Source organism: Ceratotherium simum, chromosome 2 (assembly GCF_057802395.1).
Source record: "Ceratotherium simum simum isolate JZ-2026a chromosome 2, ASM5780239v1, whole genome shotgun sequence".
In the NCBI taxonomy this organism is placed as follows: domain Eukaryota; kingdom Metazoa; phylum Chordata; class Mammalia; order Perissodactyla; family Rhinocerotidae; genus Ceratotherium; species Ceratotherium simum.
Genome location: NC_141901.1, coordinates 55,834,208 through 55,856,715, shown reverse-complemented (window position 1 = coordinate 55,856,715; position 22,508 = coordinate 55,834,208). Strand labels below are relative to the sequence as shown.

General features: G+C 54.3%; 1 protein-coding gene across 2 annotated transcripts; it reads right to left on the bottom strand.

Moving 5' to 3' along the window:
- Window positions 1-3,292: 3,292 nt before the first annotated feature.
- On the bottom strand, window positions 3,293-18,999 carry INKA2 (inka box actin regulator 2). 2 transcript variants are annotated; one of them, XM_087445582.1, is made up of 2 exons: window positions 10,762-10,803; window positions 3,293-8,235 (listed from the first exon to the last, which is right to left on the bottom strand). In XM_087445582.1, the coding sequence occupies exons 1-2, from the start codon at window positions 10,786-10,788 to the stop codon at window positions 7,393-7,395; spliced, it is 870 nt and encodes a 289-aa protein (XP_087301708.1). In that variant the 5' UTR covers window positions 10,789-10,803; the 3' UTR covers window positions 3,293-7,392. The 2 variants fall into 2 exon arrangements, with proteins under 2 accessions (XP_087301708.1, XP_004420731.1); XM_004420674.3 differs by lacking the exon at window positions 10,762-10,803 and adding an exon at window positions 18,782-18,999 and having other exon boundaries at window positions 3,294-8,235.
- Window positions 19,000-22,508: the final 3,509 nt, after the last annotated feature.

Sequence of the window (22,508 nt, the reverse complement as noted above, 5' to 3'; positions counted from 1 at the left end):
ACTGCTTTCCCCAGGAGGGATACATTTAATGGAGAAGTTTGAAGAAGATATTTGATCCCTACACTCCCAGCAGGGTCCTGAAGACCAGGCCAGAAGCTTTGGAATTTTTTGGGCCCTTGAAATCACTGGTGCAGAGCCTAACCCCTTATTATCTGGGATATAAATTCACTTATCTGAACAGATGCTTGGAACCTCAGATCAGTGATTCTGACACCTGTTTCAGTCAGTCTGGCCCCGTGCTCCCTGTGATCATGAGCAAGCTCCCTGGGCCAGTCATGCAGTGTGGCAGTGTCAGCTGAGGCTTTGAGTGAGTACCAGCCTTGGCACCTCTGCTCTGGGAGCTGAGTTTAGGCAGGGATTTCAGCTGCTGCACTTACCCATTTGGAGGAACCTCTGTTGCTTTTTTAAAAATAATTTTATGCCTGATACCCTCCCCTTTCCCACCACTTCTACACAGACAACTGTACACATGGTGACTTTCTGGCAGCTCAGACCCCAGGAGACAATGCCTGGAGTGTGGCCAGTAGTGGGGCTGGAGGGAGGGAGGGTGCTCAACACCCAACTCTCAGCTTCCTTCCCCGGTGCCCCGCCCTGACCCTCCATAATCACAATGGGGGAAGGAGAATCTAGCAGACTCAATGTCCCCACTAGGGGTGGGGACCCCTGGCAAAGCAGGATAGGAAAAACTCCTAGGGGAGGGTAAGTCTGGGGCCAGATGTGGTTGCCAAAAAGAACAAGATGAGCCAGGTCAGGAAGACCAGTGGAGAGGGAGCAAGCAGAAAAGGAGAAAACGTGGAGGCTGGGGTAAAGGCGACGTCCTCCTGTTGGAAATTGGGATCCACTTGGGATTGAGCAGGCATGGGAGAGAAACGGCTGTGATCATCTGAAGGGCCCGAGCTCTGGGCAGCCTGGTGACAGCCTGCCAGGGACAGCAGCCTGAGGGGGACAGGGAGCTGGGTGGGAGGGGTCAGAGAGCCTGCATGGGAATAGAATCAGCCTGGGGAGCTGGGCTGCAGAAGCCAAGGCAGCAGGCCAGGGACGGGGGCTGCACAACAGCTTGGACAGGGGGTTGGGGACAGAGAGTTTGCTCTGTTGAAAGTGACTGGCTGCAGCTCCCCTCTCCTGGGGAGTGGGCTGAAGAGTGGAGTGAAAAGTGGGCCTTGGGGGGCAGCTGAGGAGGCCTTGACTGCTGGTCTCACAATCCATTAGCAGGAGACGGGAGACGCAGGAGCCCGGTCAGCTGAGGGCTTGTGCTTAGAAGCAGAGGTCACACTGAGAGCCCATGCTCAGTGCTGGAGACACAGAAATGAGTAGTGGGGAGCTGCCACTCTGGAGGTGCTCAAAATAATTACAAAATAAGTCCTGTGGTTGAGTACAAGCACAGATGAGGTCTTTGGAGAGGGCTTCATGGAGGAGATGCCATTTAAACTGCAGAGCGAAGGATGAGTAACAGTCAGCCAGTGTGAGGCAGTGGGGAAACTGGGGTCCTCAGGAAACAGCAGATGCAAAGACCTAGGAGCATTAAAAAAAAAAAAAAAAAGAACCCAGGCTTGGAACACTTGAAGTAGCTTCTCTCCCTAGAGGGTAAAGTGGGGGATGAGAAGTGCCTGGAAACAAGGCTGAGCCAGGCCTCTGGGGTCTGATTGGGCAGGGCTGGGCCTCCAGACACCAGGGGAAGACTGATGCGAGTGAGGATGAAGTCAGGGTCTCAACATTTCACCTCCTCCCCGGTCCTTCACCTCCTCCCTGCTCCTCCAAAGCACAGCAGCATTTCCTTGCAGCTGCAGGTCCAGCCTCTGTCAGGAGGAGAAGATGAGGAGGGGGCCTGAGGGAGAGGCGCAGGAGGAAAGAGAGAGCAGCTGGCGGAAGTAACATTTGCGCAGCAGGGGAAAGAAGAAAACAAAACCTGATTCTTCCCGTGAGCGAGGATCCTGTCCCTCCCACCCCCAAACCAACACCTGCCCCTCGAGGGAGGCGTGAAGTAGCCTCAGACTGGGTGTCAGGTGGCATCTGCCGTGCTGAACCCCACCCCTCCCTGGCCAGTTGGATGAAACTAGGGGACGTCTCTCAGAGTGGAGAGAGCAGAAAGAGGGGCAGGGCAGACAGGCCAGAGCTGGGTCATGGTCAGGGAGGGTGGAGGTGCCCAACATGCGGGAGGTACTTTCATACAGTGATTCCTATGTCCCTGGAATGGAGCAGTCATCTTGAGGGATACGCCCAGAGGGGCATATCCAGGGTGAAGGGATTCTGTGGAGTGGAAGCCAGGGAGTGCAGCAGCTGTGGCCTGAGACCTGGTATAGTCGAGGATCCTGCTTCCTCCTCTATCCAGGGCCTGGCCAAGATGCAGGGTCAAGGCCAAGTGTAAGGTGAATGTCATGGCTCCTTGTCAGATTATTATTGCCCCAAGTGCTGTGTCCAGGGTGTCCTAAGAAGGGCTCCCCTACTCAGTGCTCCTTGGAGGCCTCTCTCTGACCAGGAACACAAAGATGCTTTCAGAGAGCCCTGGGTGGGGGACACTTAGACAGGACGAAGAAAGAGGAGGGCTCCAGTGGGGGTCAAGAATGTGGACTTTGTTTCGGGGACACTGGCAAGGCCAACTTAATTGTGGTGGCTGTGCGTGCATGTGTGGGTGCATGTGCCGGAATTTGGGGGGTATATCTTGGGCTTGGAGGTGGGGGGAAGAGGGATATGTCAGGGCTGATTGAAGGGTATTGAGAGGGGTAGGAAGGAAGTCCTCTGTCAAATTCAGAGGGAATCTGGGAGAGAGGTTTCATCATCATTTTAAGGCTTGGGTAGAGGAGACAAAAGGGAGGCAGGAGACATCCTAATAATAGTGCTGAGGGGGTGACTATACTCTGAGGTCCTTATGCCCCTGCCCTGTACCCCCAGGGTCTGCTTGGCCCTTCCAGCCCATCACCCTTCCTTGGACAGCACCAGCCTGAGGCTTCACAGACACCTGTCTCCACCCTGCCTCCCCCAATCCGGAGGGGAGGGATTCTAGGACAGCCACAAGCACTGTTGGGCCGTTAGCCCCCAGGGTGGCTGGGAAAGGGAGGAAGGGAGAGATGTGGGGCCTGGCAGGGACTCTAGGGGCTAAGACCTTAAAGAGCAGAGAGCCCATGAGGGGCCTGACTCTTCTCAAAACTATCAGGACTTAGCTCATTCAACTCTCTAGTCCTTGTCAGGAATGAGGGGAACTGGGGTGCAGGGGGTGGGAGTGTCCCTAGAGCTCGTCCTCAGGCGGTGGATCCTGAAGCACCATTTCTGAGCTCAGCCCTTGCCGCTGCCCTCTCCATGCCCCACCCCCCAACACACACATATGCATATCATCCTTCCATGGAAAAGTAAATTGTCCCCAGTTTGCAAATAACAGCCCTTCTGAGTAATATTTTTACAATGTACAAGAACACGATCACACCTATTGTCTTCTCGGATCCTGGCTACAATTGTGTGAGGTAATAAGGGCCAGTATACATTTTTTAACAGAAGGGGAGACCAAGGCTCAGAGAAAACTTTTTATTTTTTAGCATTTTTGCCCGGGGTCACATGGTTAGTGCCTGGAGCAAGGGGCAGGCAGTCCAATATAAATTGAGCTTCTGCTGTGTTCTAGGCGGTGTGCCTCACTCTTAGGTACATTATGTCCTTTAAATCTCACAGCAGCTCTGCTTTATCCCTATTTCACAGACGAGAAAGATGAGGCTCAGAGAGGCCAAGCAACATGCTCAAGCTTACACAGTGACAGAACTGGGTCTCCAATCCTGTCTTGAATCCAAATCCAGTGCTCATGCCATGGCACTGGCAGAAGTGCCTAATGCCCTGGGTGGGAGGTTACCTGAGATGGGTTGAAAGCTGGAGACAGGCTGTACTTTTGCCTTTATGGAGGCACTGTGGGGAATGTTAGTGTGTCTTGGGCAAGACGGAGGAGCTCTCTCCCCACAGGGCTTTGGGAACAGTGGGATGTGGTGGGGACAGGGCTGAAGCGGGTTCTATTCCTCAGGGCAGGTTTGTGGGGTGGGGTGCAGGGGAAGCACTTGAGGGAGAGGGGCCCTGCACCCTTTGGAAAAAAAGGGTCCCAGGTCTCAGGGTTGGAAAGAGAAGAGAGGGAGACCATGCAGGCCACCCGCCACGCCCAGCAGGGACTCTTCTAGCTCCTGCTCACGGTGTCAGGGACATCTATAGACACACTCTGGCCACAGGGCGACAAAGAAGCAAGTGGGGCCCTGAGCAGATACCTGGGCCAGTCAGGGGACCCCTGTACCTGCCAGGGAAGTGGGCCAGGTGTGAGGCAGGGCCCCAGGCCAGGGAGGGTATTAAATGAACTTCCAGCTTATTTACATGTCATAATTAACCATAAAATGAGCCCCAGGGGCAGAATTAAGCTGTCAATTTCTCTGCTCTTACTTCCACTACCTCCCCCCACACACACGGCTTCCCACCCCTATACTTTCCTGCTTCACTCAGGCTCCAGGCCTTCCCATTCACCTCTTCCCTCACCTTCAATAAAATACAGTCTCCATTATTGTCGCAGCAGGAGCCCAGGAGGGAAAAGGAAAAATTATGGTGGAAAATGAATTGGCCATAATCTTGCATTAGCAAAGCATGACATAGTGGACGGGGCGTTACATCACCTCTTTCAAGACTGGGGCTAAATTCCCTCACCGGACAGTCAGCATTCCATGTATTATCCACGCAGGGGCCCAGATGATATGGGGAGGACAGGTTTGTTGTTCCTCTTGACTTGGCTTTGGGGCAGAAATGGACAATTTGTGGGGTAGTTTAAAAGCACAAGACTGGAAATCAATTGGAAGGGTTTCAATCCCAGCTCTGCCACTGTGACCCTGGGCAAGTCACTTAACTTCTCTGAGCCTCTCTGTGTAATACAAGAGTAACAGCAGCCACTCCCAGAGTGTGGTGAGGAGGAAATAAGAACACAAAGGTGACGGTGAAAGGCGACACCTGTGAACTATGTTGGCAGCAAATGTCACTTCCTAATTGTTTTGTTCTGGCCCAAGTTAAAGTAAGTTTTCATTCCCTTGAATCCCTTTTGGCTAACCGATGGGTTAAGAGTTGCTTCTTCCTTCCCACTGGACCCCGAGTCAGAAACCCCGTCCTTCTCATTGCTCTGTGCTTAGTTCCTATCCCCATGCCTGGCATTGGCGGGTGTTCATAACGTTTTGTTCAGTTGGCCTGAATTGCTATGACCGGTCCACAAAACAGATGAGTCGCAGATGAATGGCCACGAGGTGACTAGGTTTCCTGTAGAATCATTCCCTACTCGGAGCTGGAGCCGTCCTGAATAACTGCTGGATGGCTTCTCCACCCCCCAGCAGCCCACGGCTCCCTCCTGTCAGGACTCAGTGGAGCAGTAAGTGTAATCTTCACACACACATTCTACACACGCACACATCACCGCCACCAAAGGCAGCCACAGCCAATGGGCCTTCACCCAGGACTGACATATCAGAGTTCTGTGGGAAGACACGGAGGATGGGCAGGGGAGACTCCTCTAGAAAGGGCTAGCTCAGTTGACCAACTCCAGGGAGAGCAGGAGAGGAAAGGACAGGGGTTTGGGAGCCAGACAACCCTGTTTCAAATCCTAGTTCTTTGCTTGCAGCCTGATCTGGGCAGCTTGCATGACCCCTACAAGCCTCCACTGGTTTACTGAGAGGAAAATACCTTATAGGGTCATTTGGAAGTCTGTAAGACATGTGCACACTGCCTGGCAAAGAGTGAACGCTCAAAAAAAAAAAAAAATTAGCACCTTTCCTCTTACAGCTTCTGCAACTCAAAACTAAACATCTACCATTTGACTGCGTGGGAATTTGAGAGTGACCCTAAGCACCCCCAACTCCAGCTGTGGAGCTGCTCACTCTAAGCCTCCTCGCTCTATCTTTGCCCCCTGGGGGTCCAGGATGCAGGAAGAGCCTTCTTGTTATTTTCCTTCTCCAATTTGCTATTAATGCTTGGAGGGCAGGAAGGCGTCTTGCTTCTAATGGCAGCTGTCACCCCTCATCAGGCAGAGGGGAGATCAGCCAGGAGGCGGCAAGGGGAGGAGAGAGGGAGTGCCCTCGCGGGCCAGCTCGGCCCAAACAGGGACCCACATTGTCTTTTCCTGGCCAGTGGGCGTTCCCTGCCGGAGTGGGCGGGACGGCAGCTTCCAGGGGGCGGCCGAGGCGCCGGGATCTGCGCGGCGTCTCGCTCCGGGCCACGTGCCCAGCGTGGCTTTAGGAAGCTTTAGGTGCCGCGGGGGCTGAGCTGCTGCTCCCGGCCCTTCCCTCTCCGCCCTGGCTGGTCCTGGCTGAGGTGGGAAGCTGAGGCCAAGGGCTGCGCCTCGTGGGGGGAGGCCGCGGGATGGAGCTAGGAACTTCTTTAAAGTGAGTGCGTATTTCTTCTGGGCTCGCCTTGGCCTCACTGGTGTATTGATATGTTCCTGTGTCCTGGGTGGAGTTCCGGGCTGGAAACAGGGTGTTGGGGAAGGAGTGTGTGTGGCTCCAGGGCCCACACACTGGGCCTCTCCTCTGTCAGCCCTGCACTGGTCTGCCTCCTGCCTGGGGCCTGATCATGGACAGGTAGCAGCATATCTAGGCTTACTTCCTCTTCTGGAAAATGGGGATAATACCTGCCTTACTTGGCCACTTACTAATGAGATAATGGATATGAAAAGGCTTCCAAACGTGTAAAGTGCTATACAAAGAGCATCTTTCCTCTCCTGTGCTTTTGAAAAGATGTGAGGAGCATCTGGGGCTTCCCCAAGTACTCCTTATACATATGCTCCTCATTCAGCCCATTTCTCAGGACCCAGGTATGGGCTGAAGTCGCAGAGGCAGCAGGAAGGGGTGGGGTGGGAATTTGCCTCTCTGTGGCTCCCACTCCCTGGAGGCTGGGGTTTAAAACCTGTGTCTAGAGCGGCACCTTGACAGGGAAGCAAACAGTTAAAAGGTTGGGGACACTAGAGATCGTGTCTTTACTAGGGGCCTCTGGGGAATCTGAGGCCCTAGTGCCCTAACCCATACAGACTGTTCCACTGAGGTCTTTGGGGACAGGGAAGGAATGTCAGAAGGTTTCCTGCTCTCTTCCCAGTGTCCCCTCCCTGCTGTCACCTCCAGCCCCACAGTGAGCACCACACACACACACACACACACACACACACACACACACACAGAGTCAGTCCAGGAACGTTCACCTCCCCCACCAGCCAGCCCCTGCCATGGCCTCTCCCGACAACAGCCCGTGAGCCCTTCTGTGGACACTCTTGCTTCTTCTCCCTCCTTTCTGGGAAAGGAACTTGGAGTTAGGCTTTTGAAAGCCATACCGCCCACCCGCCCTTCTTTCCAGGGGCCCAGCATTGAGACCTGGCCCTTTTGGGTCCAGTTAACTTTCTGCTTCTAGGATTCAGACCCAAACAGCTGTGTTAATATCAAAGCCAGAGGGTGAGGGTTCCAGGGCCTTAGGGCAGCTTGCGGAAGGATTTTCCCCTCGTCTGGGCTCCCCTGTGCCTGGGAAGGGGGAGTGTCCAGAGCCCTTGGAATGGCTCCGCTTCTTGACCTTCTGCGAGCGGCCAGCTCGGGGCTCGGAAGCCGTGGGGGTCACCCAGCCTGGCTTCTCCTTCAGCAGCCGGTCCCGGTCAGGCCGCACGCTACGCAAGAACTTCCTAAAGATGTTTGCCGTTAGGGCAAACCTGCGGCCCAGCTCCCAGGGCTGGCCCCGCTCTCCTTTGGGCCTGCCTGCCTCCCCAGTCTCACCCTTCTCCCCACCCTTCTCCAGTTCTGGCAGATCCAGCCAGTTGCCCACCAGGTCCGCAAACACGTTGTCACCTAACACCAGGGGCTGTCGATTCCGGCCCCGGGACATCAGTGTGGAGGTCCAGTCATCAGGTTCTACCAGCTCTGGCCCCTGCTGGGCACGGCTTTGGTGCTCTGGCAGCTGAGTCCCGGGCAGGGGGGCCAGATCCCTCCCCCACACACTCCTACGGGATGGAAACTTGGTGCTGCTGCCAAGAGGAGGTTGGCTGGAGGGGGAGCAGGCCACAGGCCGGGCAGGACCTCTGCCACCCTCCCATCGAGGGGTTTCCGGCTGTGTCCAGGGGCTTTCAGGGCAGCCTGGAGCAGGCCCCCCTCCAGAGATCTCCAGCCGTTCCAGTGCTGTCTGCACCTGTAGGAGCTTCAGTTCCTGCAGCGCCCCCATCATGCAGTTCATCTGATCCTGCAAGCCATCACCCACTTCCTTCATGGACATCTGCAGAGGAAAGAGAAGGTACAGGGCCAGTGAGCCACGGGGTGTGGGGGGAAGGGCTGCCCCTCACTGGCCCTGAACCTAGACCCCCTCCCCAAACACACACCTCCAGGGTCATTCCAGCCTGCCACTGACCCCACCTCTGTACAGCCTCATACACTGCAGATCAGAGCTGGGAGGGGAGGAATTTTAACACTGATATGGCTAGATAAAGGAAATAATATTAATGGTAGCTAACTTGCTAAGGCAGGCAAGTCCTAAGGTACATATGTGTACATATGTATGCATATGTATAAATTAATCTCTATTTAATCTCCCCAACTACGCCATGAGGTAGTGACTATTACTGTTCTCATTTTATAGATCAGGAAACTGAGGCATATAAGTAACTTGCTCAAGATTACATAGATAGTAAGAGGTGGAGCTGAGGGCATTGTGAGGGTGCACAAAGTTGTGGCCATCTCTGTCCTTTCTGTGTCTGTGCCCTCTTCTTCCCCTGAGCCTCCCTGAGAGGAGGAGGAGGAGGAGGATGACAATAATTTGTGAGCATTTACTGTGTAACAGGAACTGTGCTGAGTACTCTACGCACATCATCTCATTTAATCTTCATATAAACCCTATGGGGTTGCTTTTATCCTTCTCATTTTAACAAATGAGTTAACCATCCTGCGGGTGAAGCAACCTGCCTAAGGTCACCAGCTCATACTGCTGGGACTCCATACAGGACATCTCACGCCAAGTGCTACAGTCCTGACTCCAAGCACTGCCTCAGCATGGCTGGGCACTGGGGCTGGACTTTCAGGCCGCTCTGTGCTCCACAGGGTAGTGGAGAAGGGGTGAAAGGGACGTTGCGGGAAGAGGAGGAGCTCAGATGCCCTGAGAGAAAGGGTAGGTTTGGGGATTCCTTTCATCTGGCTGGTCAGGAGAGCAGTAAGGGGGCCAGGAAGCTGCTGTGTGCAGAAACCCTTGCCCAGCTCTTCCAGCCCTTCTCTCCCTTCCAAACACCTGTCCCCCCTCAGCTGCTTTCAGACTTGGCTCCAGTGCTCTTCCTGCCTTCCCAGCCCAATTGGCTCTGCTGCCCTGGCAAAGAGTGGGGATATTGGGGGCCAGTTCCCTGGTCCCTTTGTGGGTGTCTAAGGCCCGAGTCCCAGGTGCCAGCTGGAAGGGGCTGAGAGAGTGACTTGGGTGAGGGCCGACTTTGGAGGCTGGGTGGGGGACGCTTGTCTGATAACATTCACGAGGTTCCTGTCCCCGGGCCCAAGCTGCCTTGGTCCCGCCAGCTCCCTTCCCGGATCTGCTCGTGTTACCAACAGCAAACCTCTTGTGTGGGGACCATCTGTTTCTTAAGCCCCCCAGAGACCCGCAGGCATCATCTTACCTCCCGGCCTCGTGCTAACGCACAGAGCTAAGCCCACAGGACAGAGTGGGGGAGGGATTGCGAGGGGAGGCACAGAGGCTCTGCAGCTGACCCTCTCAGGCTTCGGGGTCAAACCCTCCCCTGTCAAACCCAGCCGTGGCGGTGGTGAGGAGCCAGGCCAGGCTCTCCTGAGCCAACAGCACTAACAGGCAGTGGAGGACTAACTGTCCCTGAAGGCAAGAAGGCCTTTGCTGGGTGTAGGATTGCCCACACTTGGTACCTTCCCCAAAACAGGGCAAGAAGAAGTGGTGGTTCGGGGCCCTGCACGCAACCACGCCCCATTTGAGTGGCAGCAGCAGCAGCAAGAGACACAGCCTGTAGAGTGGCTGTGCCGGCTGATGGTCCCTTGTTCTGACCCCTTTGGCTTCCACCTTCCTGACCCCTTCCTTTTGGAGGCAGCTTGGCCACAGCTGGGAAGACCCAGAGCAGAGTCAGAGGAGACTCTAAGCCCCAAACCAAACTCCTCAAGGTCCCTTCCTGGCAAACCGCTTCTCCTCTGACATCCCTGTTTCTGCCCCCTCTCTCACACCACTTTCCTTGTCACCCCAACCTGGAACCTCGGAGTCATTTTTGGCTTTTCTATCCAATCGCCCCTGTTCCTGTCCCCAGGTGCCTCACATCTGCCTTTCTGTCCCTTGGAATGCTACGGAAGCCCCCTCGAAGGCCTTCCAGCCACCAGATCAGTCTTCCCAGCACACATCTCTGATCATGTCACTTGCCACTCAGAAGCCTCTCCATCCCCCTAATAATAAAATCCTGTGGCCAAGACCCACCATGACAGAACTCCAACTTTCCATTCCAGGCATGTCTCTCCTCTCTCGCACGTTCCCCGTGCTCCTGTCAGAACCGCTTCTGTGAAACTTAAAATGCTCTTCCCTGCAGTCCTGCGACTCAGGTACCCACCCCAGCTCCTCCGTGCATTTAAATGCCCAGTCACTCATGAATCATTTACTGAGCATCTACTGCTTGGGGGCAGGGACTGAGACCTGCACATCGTTAGGTCTCCCCAGAACCTAGCTAGCACCTGGCACTTGCTACGTACCCACAAAACATATACTGAGCACCCCAAATCACCCCTCCAGACTGCCTGCTGCCCTCAGGCAGTAACTCACTGCACAAGGAGAAAGAGTCAGGGACATTTCTTAAGGTTCATTTCACAGGAGGCAAGGAGTCTGAGCTTGCAGGCTTCCTTCCAGAAGGCGGAACACAGTCCAGGTCAGAGGCAGTGGAGGAATGAAATGACTCCATTCAATCTCTTCTAGTATGGAAAAATCCTTAAAAAATAATGCCGACATTTTGTACCGTTTTCCAGTGAGAACGAATGTGTGGGCATGTATGAATTCAGGGCTGCCCGTAAAACAGAGGCCCTATTTAAGTAAACAAGAGCTGAAATTACACTCATATGGAAAATGATATTCTGTACTGGTTAAGATCTTGGGTTCTGGAGACAAATGGAACAGGGTTCGAATCCCAGCTCTGCTGTGTAACCGCTGTGGGATCTGGGCAGGTTACTCAAATTCTGTTTTTCGATTTCTCCATTCTTTAAAGTGGGAATAAGAGTTCCGGCCTTGTACAGCTATTGTGCAGATTAGGTGAGGCAATGTGTGTTTACGCGTGGCTGCTAAAGGTGAATTTTGGCTGTTATCTTAATTTAAGACTTCCTAAGAACTTCCAGAACATTTCTTCCTCAGTGAACCTGAACACACAGTAATGATAGGATCCCATTCATCTATCTGGTCTGATCGAGGAGAAACACATCTCTTGTCTTGACCCTTCTCTCCCACCCCCACACCCCACAGAGGAAGGAGAGAGGAAGGAAGGGAAGCCTCGGCCTCTTCTTGCCCACTCTCACGCCGGCTCCGTCAGCTCGGCGCTGACACTGAAGGGCCAGGAGGCAGCTGTTCGAGGGATGACAATCGAGGAAGGAAGCCGGAGTGTGGGAAGTGGGGAGGGCCAGGGGAAGTGGGGAGGTGGGAGCATCAGCTGGAGCTTGACCGGGAGGGGAGCCAGCAGGGCAGCCTTTCCCAACCCCAAGGGGAAAGATGTCACCCAAAGAGAAGGAATGATGTCACCCAAGGAGAAAGAGCCAGAGGGCAAGCTGCTGTCTTCGTCCAGAGCGTGAGACCTTCTCAGATCCCAGGGTTTCTCTTGCCTCAGGAACCAAAGAGGGAGAAGAGAGAGCAGTGCGAGGTGGGAACAGAGGAGAGGGGCCAAATCAGAGAGAATCCCGAGCTAGAAATTCTCACCATTAAATCCCTGTCTCCAGGCTCCTCTCTGGCCTCCCAGGGCCTCAGAGCCTCAGGCCCTGCCTCAGGACAGAGACCAAATCATACCGAACTTGCCCTCAGGGGTCCATTGGAAAAGTCATGAGAGTCTAATTGGTTCTGATTAGTTTGAGTGAGAATGGATCTAACAGCCGCCTCCCTTTCTCCCCACCCCTAATTACACACACAAACACACACAGTCACACACACACACACTCTCACACACATACACACTCACACACACACACACACACACACACACTCACACACAGAGTTAACCTGCTCCACCTTCCAATTTCATACCTTTAATAAGCATATCCCAGAGAGGGTTGTGGGAATCCTTTCTGAGAAAGGCCACGAAGGGTCTCACCACCGTCCTTGACTCCAGCCCACCCCACAGTCCCTCTCCCGCTCCCCAGCATCTCCTGGGCCTCGAAATGTTTCATTCTAAAAATTTTCTTCATTTCAAACTTTAGTCTCTCCCCCTGCAGTTTAAATCAGCCCCTGGACTCCTCCCTGTGTTAGAGGCTGCCAGACACCCTCCTGGTCTTTGTAAAGAGCTCCGGGCTGTATCTGGAGACCCAGCCTGCAGTCCTAGGGGACTAACTCAGCCACGTGACAGTGGGCAGACTCTCCAACCTTTTGTGCTTCAGATTCTGCCTCTGTAAAATGACAGTCCCTCCCATGTGTGTGGCACTTGCCCTTCCTCTACAGTGCCTTATCTGATCCCCACAGTTACTCTGGGAGGCCGGCGGCGGGGAGTGATCCCCACTCTATGGATTAGGAGACTGGAGATCTGAGAGGTTCATCTTCTCCCTCAGGGTTTCCCAAACACCCTTCCCTAGACTGCCTTCATGACTTTCACCATATCTACATACGATCTAGTCTCCTAGTTAACATTTTACTTAAATCTACTAATTGTTTATAGAAATAAACGTTTTTACATAGGAACTTGTGTGAAATGTATATCGCTTGCCATAAATAGATGGTATATATATGTGTTTTTCATCTGAGTATCACCTAATGTCATCTTGAGTGCCACTAGTGGAAACACGGATCTATTGCCTGAGGTTCCGAGGCATCTTAGTGGGAGGACTGGGACACCAAGCCTGGCCCTCTTACTGCAGGCCAGTGGGCTTTCCACGTCATCATAATCCCTGAGTTCTCAGCCTCGTGGGATTGTTGAGAGAAGAAACTAGGAGAGTCAGTGGGAAGAGCAAAGGGCAATTATCGTTATGTGGGGAGGAAGAGCACGAAGTCTTGGAGGGACTCCAAGACCCAGTTAGTTGATTTCCAGGGAAGGCGTCTCTTCACCGAATCCTCTGAAGAGGGAAGATGATCTGCCTGCTTGGGGCTGAGGGGAAGATGCCGCGGGGAAGCCAAACCCCACCATCCTGGACCTCCAGCCCTGAGCCCTTGAGGGGGTAGTGTGGGGTCAGCTGCCCATGGACAGCACCTCCCCCTTGGCGCTTGCTGGGCCCTTTGTGGTGTGGGAGGAGCGGGGATGGGAAAGTGTGACACGAGCATCCTCGGCAACCTTCCCAAGCCCTCTCCTAGGCCCCTGACTGATCCCACAGCTGTGCCCTCCATCCATCCATCTCACACCCTCCCCCAGCTCAGCCAGAATCCTTTGACATGGGCTCCAGCTTTGCCCATGGACCTGGCACTGTGCCCTGCCTCGCTCCCCCCACCCCCATTACTCACAAGATCCCCACACAGTTCCTTTCAGCCCTTCTGGAAGCTAGAAGGAGGTTCAGGGCCGGAAATGGGAAAAGCCTTGCTTTTGCCAAGTGGCCCATTCTCCAGCTCAGTGAATAGGGACCTTCACAGCCCCCTGCCCTTGGCTGGAACTCTCAACAGGAAGGTAAAATAGAAACTGTGCCAAGAGCTGGAGGAGGGAGGAGGGCAAAGAAAGAAGTGTGAAACGGATGGGCCCACTCTCCCAACTGAACCATCTACTGGGGCCATGTGCTCGGGCAAGAGGCAGACAGGGGGAGAGAGGGGCCCAATCTTGCCCCTTTGGGGAACTGGCCTCTCAGCCTCACTGAGCCCTTCTCCCCTGACCAGCTTTGGCTCCTCTTCACTGCCGTCAGTCACTCAAATTCCTTGGGCATCTAAGGGACCTCAGGAAGTTACCCTCCTTTTCTCCTTTCTGGTACAGGCCTTCATACTCTCCTGCATGGACTCTTGTGATAACCTTCTAACTCATCCTCCTGCCTCGATTTCCTCCCCCCACCCCACCTCCACTGCATACCACCTGCTGGATCTCAGGGCACGACTCTGATCATACTGCTCTGCAATGCATATAGAAAAGGTCAGACTCTTTAGCATGGCATTCAAGGCCCCCCATAGTCTGCTCTCAACAACTCTTTCAGCTCTGTTGCCCACAATTTCTCTGCACACACTCTATGTTCTAGCCAAACTCAAGTGAGTTTTCAAACATCCCCGCTAGACAGTCTTAGAACATCCCCATTACTTCCATCTCTATACCTTTTGCTCATGTTGTGTTATTATCTGCCTGGAATGCTGTTTTTCTCTGGTTCACATCCCTATTTATCTTCAAGGTCTAGCTCAAATGCTACCTTTTCCAGGAAGCTTTCCCCTAGCCAGAGGTAATTTCTCCCTTCTCAGAGCACTGAACTTGTCTCTCTCATAGAACACGTATCCCTATTTCCGTACTAGAGGTTTGCATACATGTGCTGATTAAGAGTGTAGATTCTGTGTTCAGATTGGCTAGGTTTGAATCCCAGCTCTGCCTCTTATCAGCTCTATGACCTTGGCCAAGTCACTTAACCTCCCCATGTCTCATTTATAAGATGGGAATAATGGAAGCACAACTTCTTAGTGTTGCTCTGGCAATTAAATAATACATTATATGCCTGGCATATCAATAAATGTTAACACCAATAAATGTTATTATTATTATCTCTCCTATTAAACTGTGAGTTCCCTGAGGGCTGGATCTGTGTCTGTTTATATCTGTAACCATAGTACGAGTGCCTGGTAAAGTGCTTTAAACATAGTGTGAACTCAGTAAACGTGTTCTGTGAATGACTGACTCAGGCACACCAGTCTGATCAAATCATCACATGGAGGTTACCACGTGCCTACAACACACCAGGCACTGTCTTATGTGCTAAGGACATGCAGCTGGGGAGGCACTTTATATATATCGTCACTTAATCTTCAGTAGGTATATAAAGTAGGTATTTTAAAAATCCCATTTTACAGATGAGAAAACCAAGGCACAGAGAGGGTAAGCAATCTGCCACGGTCACACAGAGCCAGGATTTGAGTTCAAGTTGGCCTGATCCCAAATCCTATGCTCCACGCTCTTCCCACTGACCACACCACATTGTCTAGTCCAAAGTCCTCTTCCCCCAGCTCTAACATCAAGGCAGACCACATTACAAGATCCTTTGCAAAAGGTTTTTCTGCCTCAGGAACAATTTGCTCTTTTGTCCCAAGAGCTGAAGGCTGTTCCTACAGTATCTCCTCTATCACCTTCTTTTCTCCTCCTTATTTTGCTTTTAGGCCCTGGTCCTCTTCCAAATGTTAGAACCTCCTGAACCTGTGGCCACTAGCGGCTAAAGAACTGCCTTCTAGGAACACGAAGTGTCCCAAAAGCACCTTCCCCAGCCTGAGAGGAGTCTCTCTGCTGCTTCACCATGCCTCAGCTAGGATGGATATTCCAGAAGCTGGCCTCCATCAACCTCCTCCTCCTCCAGGAAGCCTCCCCAGCCTGGCTGTACTTCATGATCCCGGCTCATTCAGCCTTTGTGCACTCTATTTGCTCTACACTGGTCTGAACTCATGAGGAACGCCCTGTGAGCATCTTACATCTGCTTCCTCTGTGTGCCTGTGTCGACCGCATTTGTTGGAAGCCCTCAAGGGAGCAGTGTGTAAGGAACAGCTGGTCCCAAGGTCTTGTGTTCGCCAGGGCCCCTCTTTGGCGGCTGGAGAGGGGAGAGATATGTTCCCTGCTGGGTAGTTGCAGCCCGACCCCCTCACCTAATGAAGAAGTGCGTCAGCTGCTGCTACTCTCCTGCCACATTTCATCCCTGAAACCCGATCCCCATCCCCTTCCAGGCAGGGGAAAGGGCCAGTTCTCTAGATATCAACCTAACTGAGCCAGGATCCCCAAACCCTCAGCCTCCCCGCAGTGCTCACTTGTTACAATGCAAATTTTCTGCTTCAGGAAATTGGGAAATTCTGCTATTTTGGTTTTCAGGAACAGATTCTTCCTGTCTAGATTTTCTGGGCCAAGGACAGGGCCAGGATTCAGGAGGGGAGCACAGAATACCCTTCACAATCCGTTCACGTTTCCTTTTCCAGCGGGTTGAACTGACAGTATCTGCGGGACTATGCTTCTTGAAGGGAATTTAGTGGAATCAATGAATGCAGAACTTGACCAGTATTACATGAGTGCCGTTCCTGGGCACATACTAACTTAGGGCAAAGCCAGGAACCACAGTCCTCCTGGGTGGCAGGGAAGATTCTGCCTAGATAAACAACCCCCCCCCCCCTCCGCCACAAGCTCATGACATAAACCGACTGTATGCCCTTCCCACCTCACTGCAGACCTGGGGTATAAACAAGCCAACACCTTCCTATCCCAGCTACAACCAAGCTGCATTGAATTCATCCCACAGTCCTTAGAGCAAGGGGCCAAGGGCTGAGCCTGGACTAACTCAGCTCTACTTTCTCCTTCACTCCCACTGGGGAAACTGAGGCACTGAGATTTGAGCCAGCTACCTAAGCACTGGGCTGAGGAGTCAGGGAGCCAACAAGACTCTAATAGCTCTGCCTGTCACTCTGCTCTGTCTCCTTTCTGGGCAGACTGGCACTGGGGAGGGGGCGGAGCACCAAGGGGGGGAGTGCAGAGCTCTCCCATCTGAGTGTCATTCTGGGCCCCAGGCCAGGCATTTGGCTTCCTCTCCAAGAGAGTCAAAGGCTGACACTGCTCAGACAAAGGGCCAAATGAAAGCTAATGGGGAGCTGGGTGACTTCAGTCTCTCCCCTTCCTCCTCTGGGGACAGTGGGCTCACGTCCTTGGCAGGAGAGGGTACAAATCAGGACCTGGAGCTCAGCTCAGTGCAGAGTCCTGCTTGCCTCTTTTATTCTCCTGGCATCCACAGACTGTCTTCCTCCCCTCACTACCTCCCACCTAGGGTGCTGTAAAAAATGCAAATCAGTAGGATTTTAAAATTCAAGCTCATGCCAGGAACACCCACAAACCTTCTATTAAGGCAGATCCTGAGGTGGGTGGTGTGGACCCAGATTCCAAGCATAAAAGGAGGATTCTATTAGATTCTTTTCTCAGCATGGGCCTTGGACCTCAGACATAATCTATGATGACCTTGACCTTTCTTTCTGGTATTGGACAAATGAATGGGAAAAGTCAGAATTGCATATGTGTGGGCTGGGGCCAGCCATCCCAAAGTGACATGGGAAGCATGTGAAAACTAGCATGGGAAGGGACAGGATGGAGACTCTTCCATGCCTCACGGAAGAAGCATTTCTCTGGGAAACTTTCCCATCTGAGTGTCACCACAAAAAGGGCTTCAGGAGGAAGTACCAGAGAAGTGACCATTGACCTGAGAAGGCCGTGGAGTGGGACAGACAGGAAGAAAGAGTGCCTGGGGCCTGACCAGAAAGCCTCAATGAGAACACCTGCGCTTCAAGCTCCCCCTCCCCCGAAGCCGGCCCCTGACGCAGCTGCCAAGTCCCCTCCCCAGCGGAAGAGTGTGGAGTTTGCAGGCAAGAGTGGGAGAGGCTGTCATGGAATCTGGAGAGCCATGGGCTGGCACTTTCTGGATCCAGGTCTGCTGTTGTGAGCCTGGGTGCCCCTGGCTCTGAAAAGTAAGAAGAAAGAGGAGGGGAGAAAAGTGAGACTGGGAAGAGGTGGACGCACGGAGAAACAAACTAAAAGGGACAAAAAGAGGCAGAGACGAAGACATGAGAGAGCCTGGCTGACAAAGAGATGGCACGGGGGCCGAGGGGGACATCCATAATATCTGAATTCTGTTGGTTGAAGAACAGGAAAGCTGGCAGGTGGGGGTTTGTATATGAAGTCAGTGAGGATCAACCTAACAGAGCTTAAGCAGGCACCCCTCGCCACACTTGGGTGATCTCCCCCAGACTGAGCTACCTCTCCCAGCCCCTGCACCCCCCGGCCTCCGCACGCTCCCTCCGCACTCCCCAAGCCCAGACCCGACATCTGGCCGGGCCTCCGCAGCTCCCGCTCGAGAGCTGCCTGGCGGCGCCCCTCCTCCCGCAGGGCCCTCCCCCGCCATCACAGCTGCCAGCCCCCTCCCTCCTGGCAGACAAGCCCAGGCAGACAGCCGGCCAAGCCTGCCCCCGCAGCCGCGCTAGCTCTGCCAAGCCCGGCAGTGCTGGGGGCCCCGGGCGGTGCCAGCTCCCCTCGAGCGAGCAGTCCCGGGCTGCCCTCCTGGCCCCGCAGGGTCCGGCCCGCACCCTCCCGGCGCCCCGAGCGCTCCAGGACGCCCCGAAGGGCCCCAGCACCGCGCGCGGGCGCCTGGGTCCCATCCGTCTGCCTGTCCTTCCTTCCCGGGGTGCGCCCTCTTCTCTCCCTCGGGCTCTCCAGGCACCCCTCAGGCTGGATTGGGTTTGCTCTGTCTCTGTCACTTGTTCGCGTCTGCCTCACTCTCACAAATCTTCGCTCCAAGTTTCCTCGGGGCCCTCTGCCTCACAACAGGCCTGCCCTCCACCTGCCCGGCCGCGCGCCCTCCTCTCCTCTCGGGCCTGCCTCCGCCCCGCCCGTCCCGGCGCCGGGGCCCGGCCGGGGGCCAGGTACCGGTCGGAGCGGAGCAGCCCGCCCTGGCCCGGGCGCCCTCTCCTCTCTTACCAGCTCCTGTTTGAGGCGGCGCAAATAGCAGTCCATTTCCCTGCTCTGTCTCCTCAGGCGCCCATTTGCCGGGCTCCGCTCCACGGGAGAGTCCGGGGTGGGAACACCCGCCCCACTGAAACTGCGCTCCCGGCCCCCGCGCGCCGCGTCTCTCGCAGCGCCGACCGAGCCTCTGGGTCTGCTCCGAGGCCCGGACTTGGAGCTGCTTCCCCGGCGGCTCGCGGCGCGCGGTCCGTGCTGGGGGCGGAGGGAGAAGTGGGAAAGCCTATGAGAATTCAGGGGGGATGCCTTCGGCCAATGAGAAGAGCGGACGGGGGGCGCGGGCTGGGCTGCCGCGGTGGACCCGCGGTGGAGGTTTGCACAGGGCGAGGGCCGCCCCCCGGGGGCTGGCCGGGGGACACCTGGTCTTGGGCGGCGCGGCGGGGGTTATCGTGACATCAAACTGTGCCCACGCCCCCCAACAAAGCACGTGACCCAAGTTTGGTTATAAAGCGAGAGCACAGTCTTACGAGTGGGCACTAGGAAGCGGTCTCAGTAAAAGGCTGAGTGCCATAGTGTCAACGCCCTTTCCCAAACTCCCATCAGGAAAGGAACATCGTCCACCCCAGACGCCGCTCAGCAGCTCCTCCCCGTTACCCCGCAAAGTGGACTATGGAAGTGTGGCTCTACCTGACAACCTAGTGTAGGGTCCTCCCACTTCACTCCTCACCCATGGAGCGGAGGAGCCGCCGCTCGGTCCATTCACTGATTTAACACAAAGCAATGGAAGGTTCACTGTACTCCCCGCAGGGTTGTAGCGCTGGGAATATTGAATAAGACAGGCAAGGTATCTGCTCTCAAAAACGTACATGGGGCGGGAGGAGGGAAGGGATGAGACAAACAGATAAAAAATAAACGTGGTAATTTCAGATAGTGATTATTTATGAAAACATACAACGGGTAATGGGGTGGGGGCTGCTTTCAATAGGGTGGGCAGGGAGAGGAGGAGCAGGCCTTTCTCTTGCCCTGTACTCCGGCGTCGGTTATCCTAACTCTTGCTCTGGCCTCTTGCGAAGCGCTCTGTAAGGTTGGGGAAGGGAGGGGGACTCAAAGATGCTCCGACTCTATCAACAGGTACGGCCCGAGCACCTGAGGTGTGCGAGCTCCAGCAGGCCCCGCGCCGCGGAGTTGCGGCAGATGGACCCGAGGCGGGCGGCAGGCGGCCGGGGCGCTCCTCCGCCGAGCTCGGGACGCGCCGCGCCCTCCTCCGCACGCGCCCGGGCTGCGGCTCCCTCCCCGTGCCCAGGCGCCGCGCCACCCAGCTTGGCCCGCCGGGGGCGGTGGTGCAGGGCCCGAGAGTAATTAGGGCAATTAGCGACGTGTTTTTTCAAGGTAATTAACGGGGAAAGTTTGCCCCAGGCAGAATTTGGGGTCTCTGAGTGAGACAGAACCAGAAGACCCGAGATAAGGCGCGAAAGAGAATGCAGGCACTGCCGTGATTCCGATCCGTGTCCGCAAAGAGCGCCACTTCTGCTTACTGTTGAAACGTGAGAGAGAGGGAGGGAGGGAGGATAAAAATGAACAACTTCAGAAGAGAAGATTTGGCAGAGTCCAGTCGGATGGCCTCCACTTAACCCCAGGTCCTCAACTATAGTGGACCTTGCCTAAGTCTTGGCCTAGCCCTGAGTACCCCCTTTGGACGAAGCTGGGGAAGCGGTAGCCGAGGGATAGAGAAAGGAAAGAAGAGACGCAGGTGGGTCAGAACCGGTGCGAAGCCTGCGTCTCGGCGGCTGCTCACCAAGCCCAGGTGCCCGCGCTCCCTTCGCGGTCGCTGCTCAGGATCCTGCGCCGCACCGAAAACCCGACCGCTGCGGGATGGAGCTGAGAATCTGCTCAGGCGTTTTCAACGCCCGCTGAGAGAGCCGGAAATTACATTTCCTTCTGCTCTCCGGGTCCGAGTCTCCTGCTTCCTTGCAGTTGTGAGCCAAGATCCCCAAGGGGCCTCCTTCCATGGGACCCGAGGAGTCTTGAGAGGAGGAGCCACCCACAAGTATGGAGCTGCGGTCCAGCTGCAAATTCTGGAGTTGAATCTTCTGGGACTGGCATAGAAAGCGAGACCAGACCATTGACTTAGAGTCCACGGAGGAAGTCTTATTCGGGGAGAAACGCCACAAAAGGCTTCCCCAACCCGGAGGGCCATGCTTGCTCGCTGTTGGATCTCCAGCACCGGGCACAGTAGAGGCTGTGGGAGGCACTGAGTAAACATTTGCGCGTCTGTGGTTGAAAGTCTTTAGAGTCAAGTTTAAGCCCTTGGTTTTCTCCATCTCTGAGAGCTCATGGGCTAGAATCCTTTTGCAAGTTAGGATGGTGGCTATGGTTCAAACTCCAAGAGATGCAGGCTGATCTCTCTGCAAGAATTTAGGACTGCGTGGTTACCGTCTTCTAGACTGTTGACAACATAGTATGGCCTTGGACAAATGCTTTCTTTTTACTGACCTCAGTTTCCCCTGCTTATAGTTTAACCCTCTGTGAATCTAACACTTTTATACTCCTTATAAAACTCTGTTTTGACAATGATCTGCGAAGTAGTCAGGACAAGAGGAATCCATCTTAGAGATGAAGAATACATCGTTAGCAAAGCCGGGTCGCATTCCATCCATTTTTAAGGTCAAGGATGTGGTGAGAAAAAAATCCATGACCATAATCTCAGTGCAGTTCTCAAAAGAGAGGGCCCGGATGAGACAGAGGTGCTGCTACTGTGAGGTTCTCACAGGACTTTGGAGGATAATTGCTGTCAAACTCTGAAGTCCTTTCATGATGCGGGGCCATTGCAACTTTCTTCTCCCTTGCTCCTGAGGAGGCCTACATTACACCCTGTTGTGTGCGGCTCTCTCCCCTCTTGTTTCTGAAGAGGTAGCTCTGTCAACTGGGCAGCGCAGGAGACAGTAGGAAAAAGGGCTGCCTTCCTTCCCCTTTTCTTTTTTTAAGGGCTTAAGTGGTAGCTAGTAAAGCCTGTTGCCATGGTTGTATAAACATGGGTAAATATTCCCCGGGCTGGGGATGGGGGATGGGGGACGTGATTCATTTTTGCTGAAGAGGAATGAAATGGTTCAGCCTCCTCCCTCCTGCCCCCCAAAACTCATCCTGGAGGGAGGATGAGACTATCCCACTTGAAAATAAAGAATAAATCAAAGGTCTTGAGATTGGTTGTGAACATACTTTCTCAAAGCCATCCAGAGCTGGGGTGGAACCCTCAGAAGGCACCTGGGCATCTTCCCCCTGCTGGTGGGGGTAAGTGTATGGTGGGTACTTTTCCTGAGAGAAAGGGTGCAGCTCCTGGAAATGGTGTCAAAGAGTATCAAACTCTTGGGGTTTGCCCAGCCTAGTCAGGGAGGGTGGCCCCCTCTGTCCCACTGCCAAAGCCTGAAGGTCCTGACACCAATGACTGAGCTCAAAGGGAGAGGCAGAACCAGTTGTGTCCCAACAAAGCTTAGATCCTAAACTAAACAATGGAAACACTGCCATTCTCCTGGCTCCAGACCCTACGGCCCACACCTGGATGTCCCCACCCACCAAGTCCTAGCCAGCTCTGGAAGATGCACCCCTCAGTGAGGCAGTGTTCATCTCATCTCCACGGGTAATGGAAGAGCTGGGGAGCTCATTGTGATGTGAGGAAAGAGATACGTGGCCACACACAGTCTGGAAACCTCATCACAACATCACCCTCCCAAGGGCGGGGTCCCTGTCT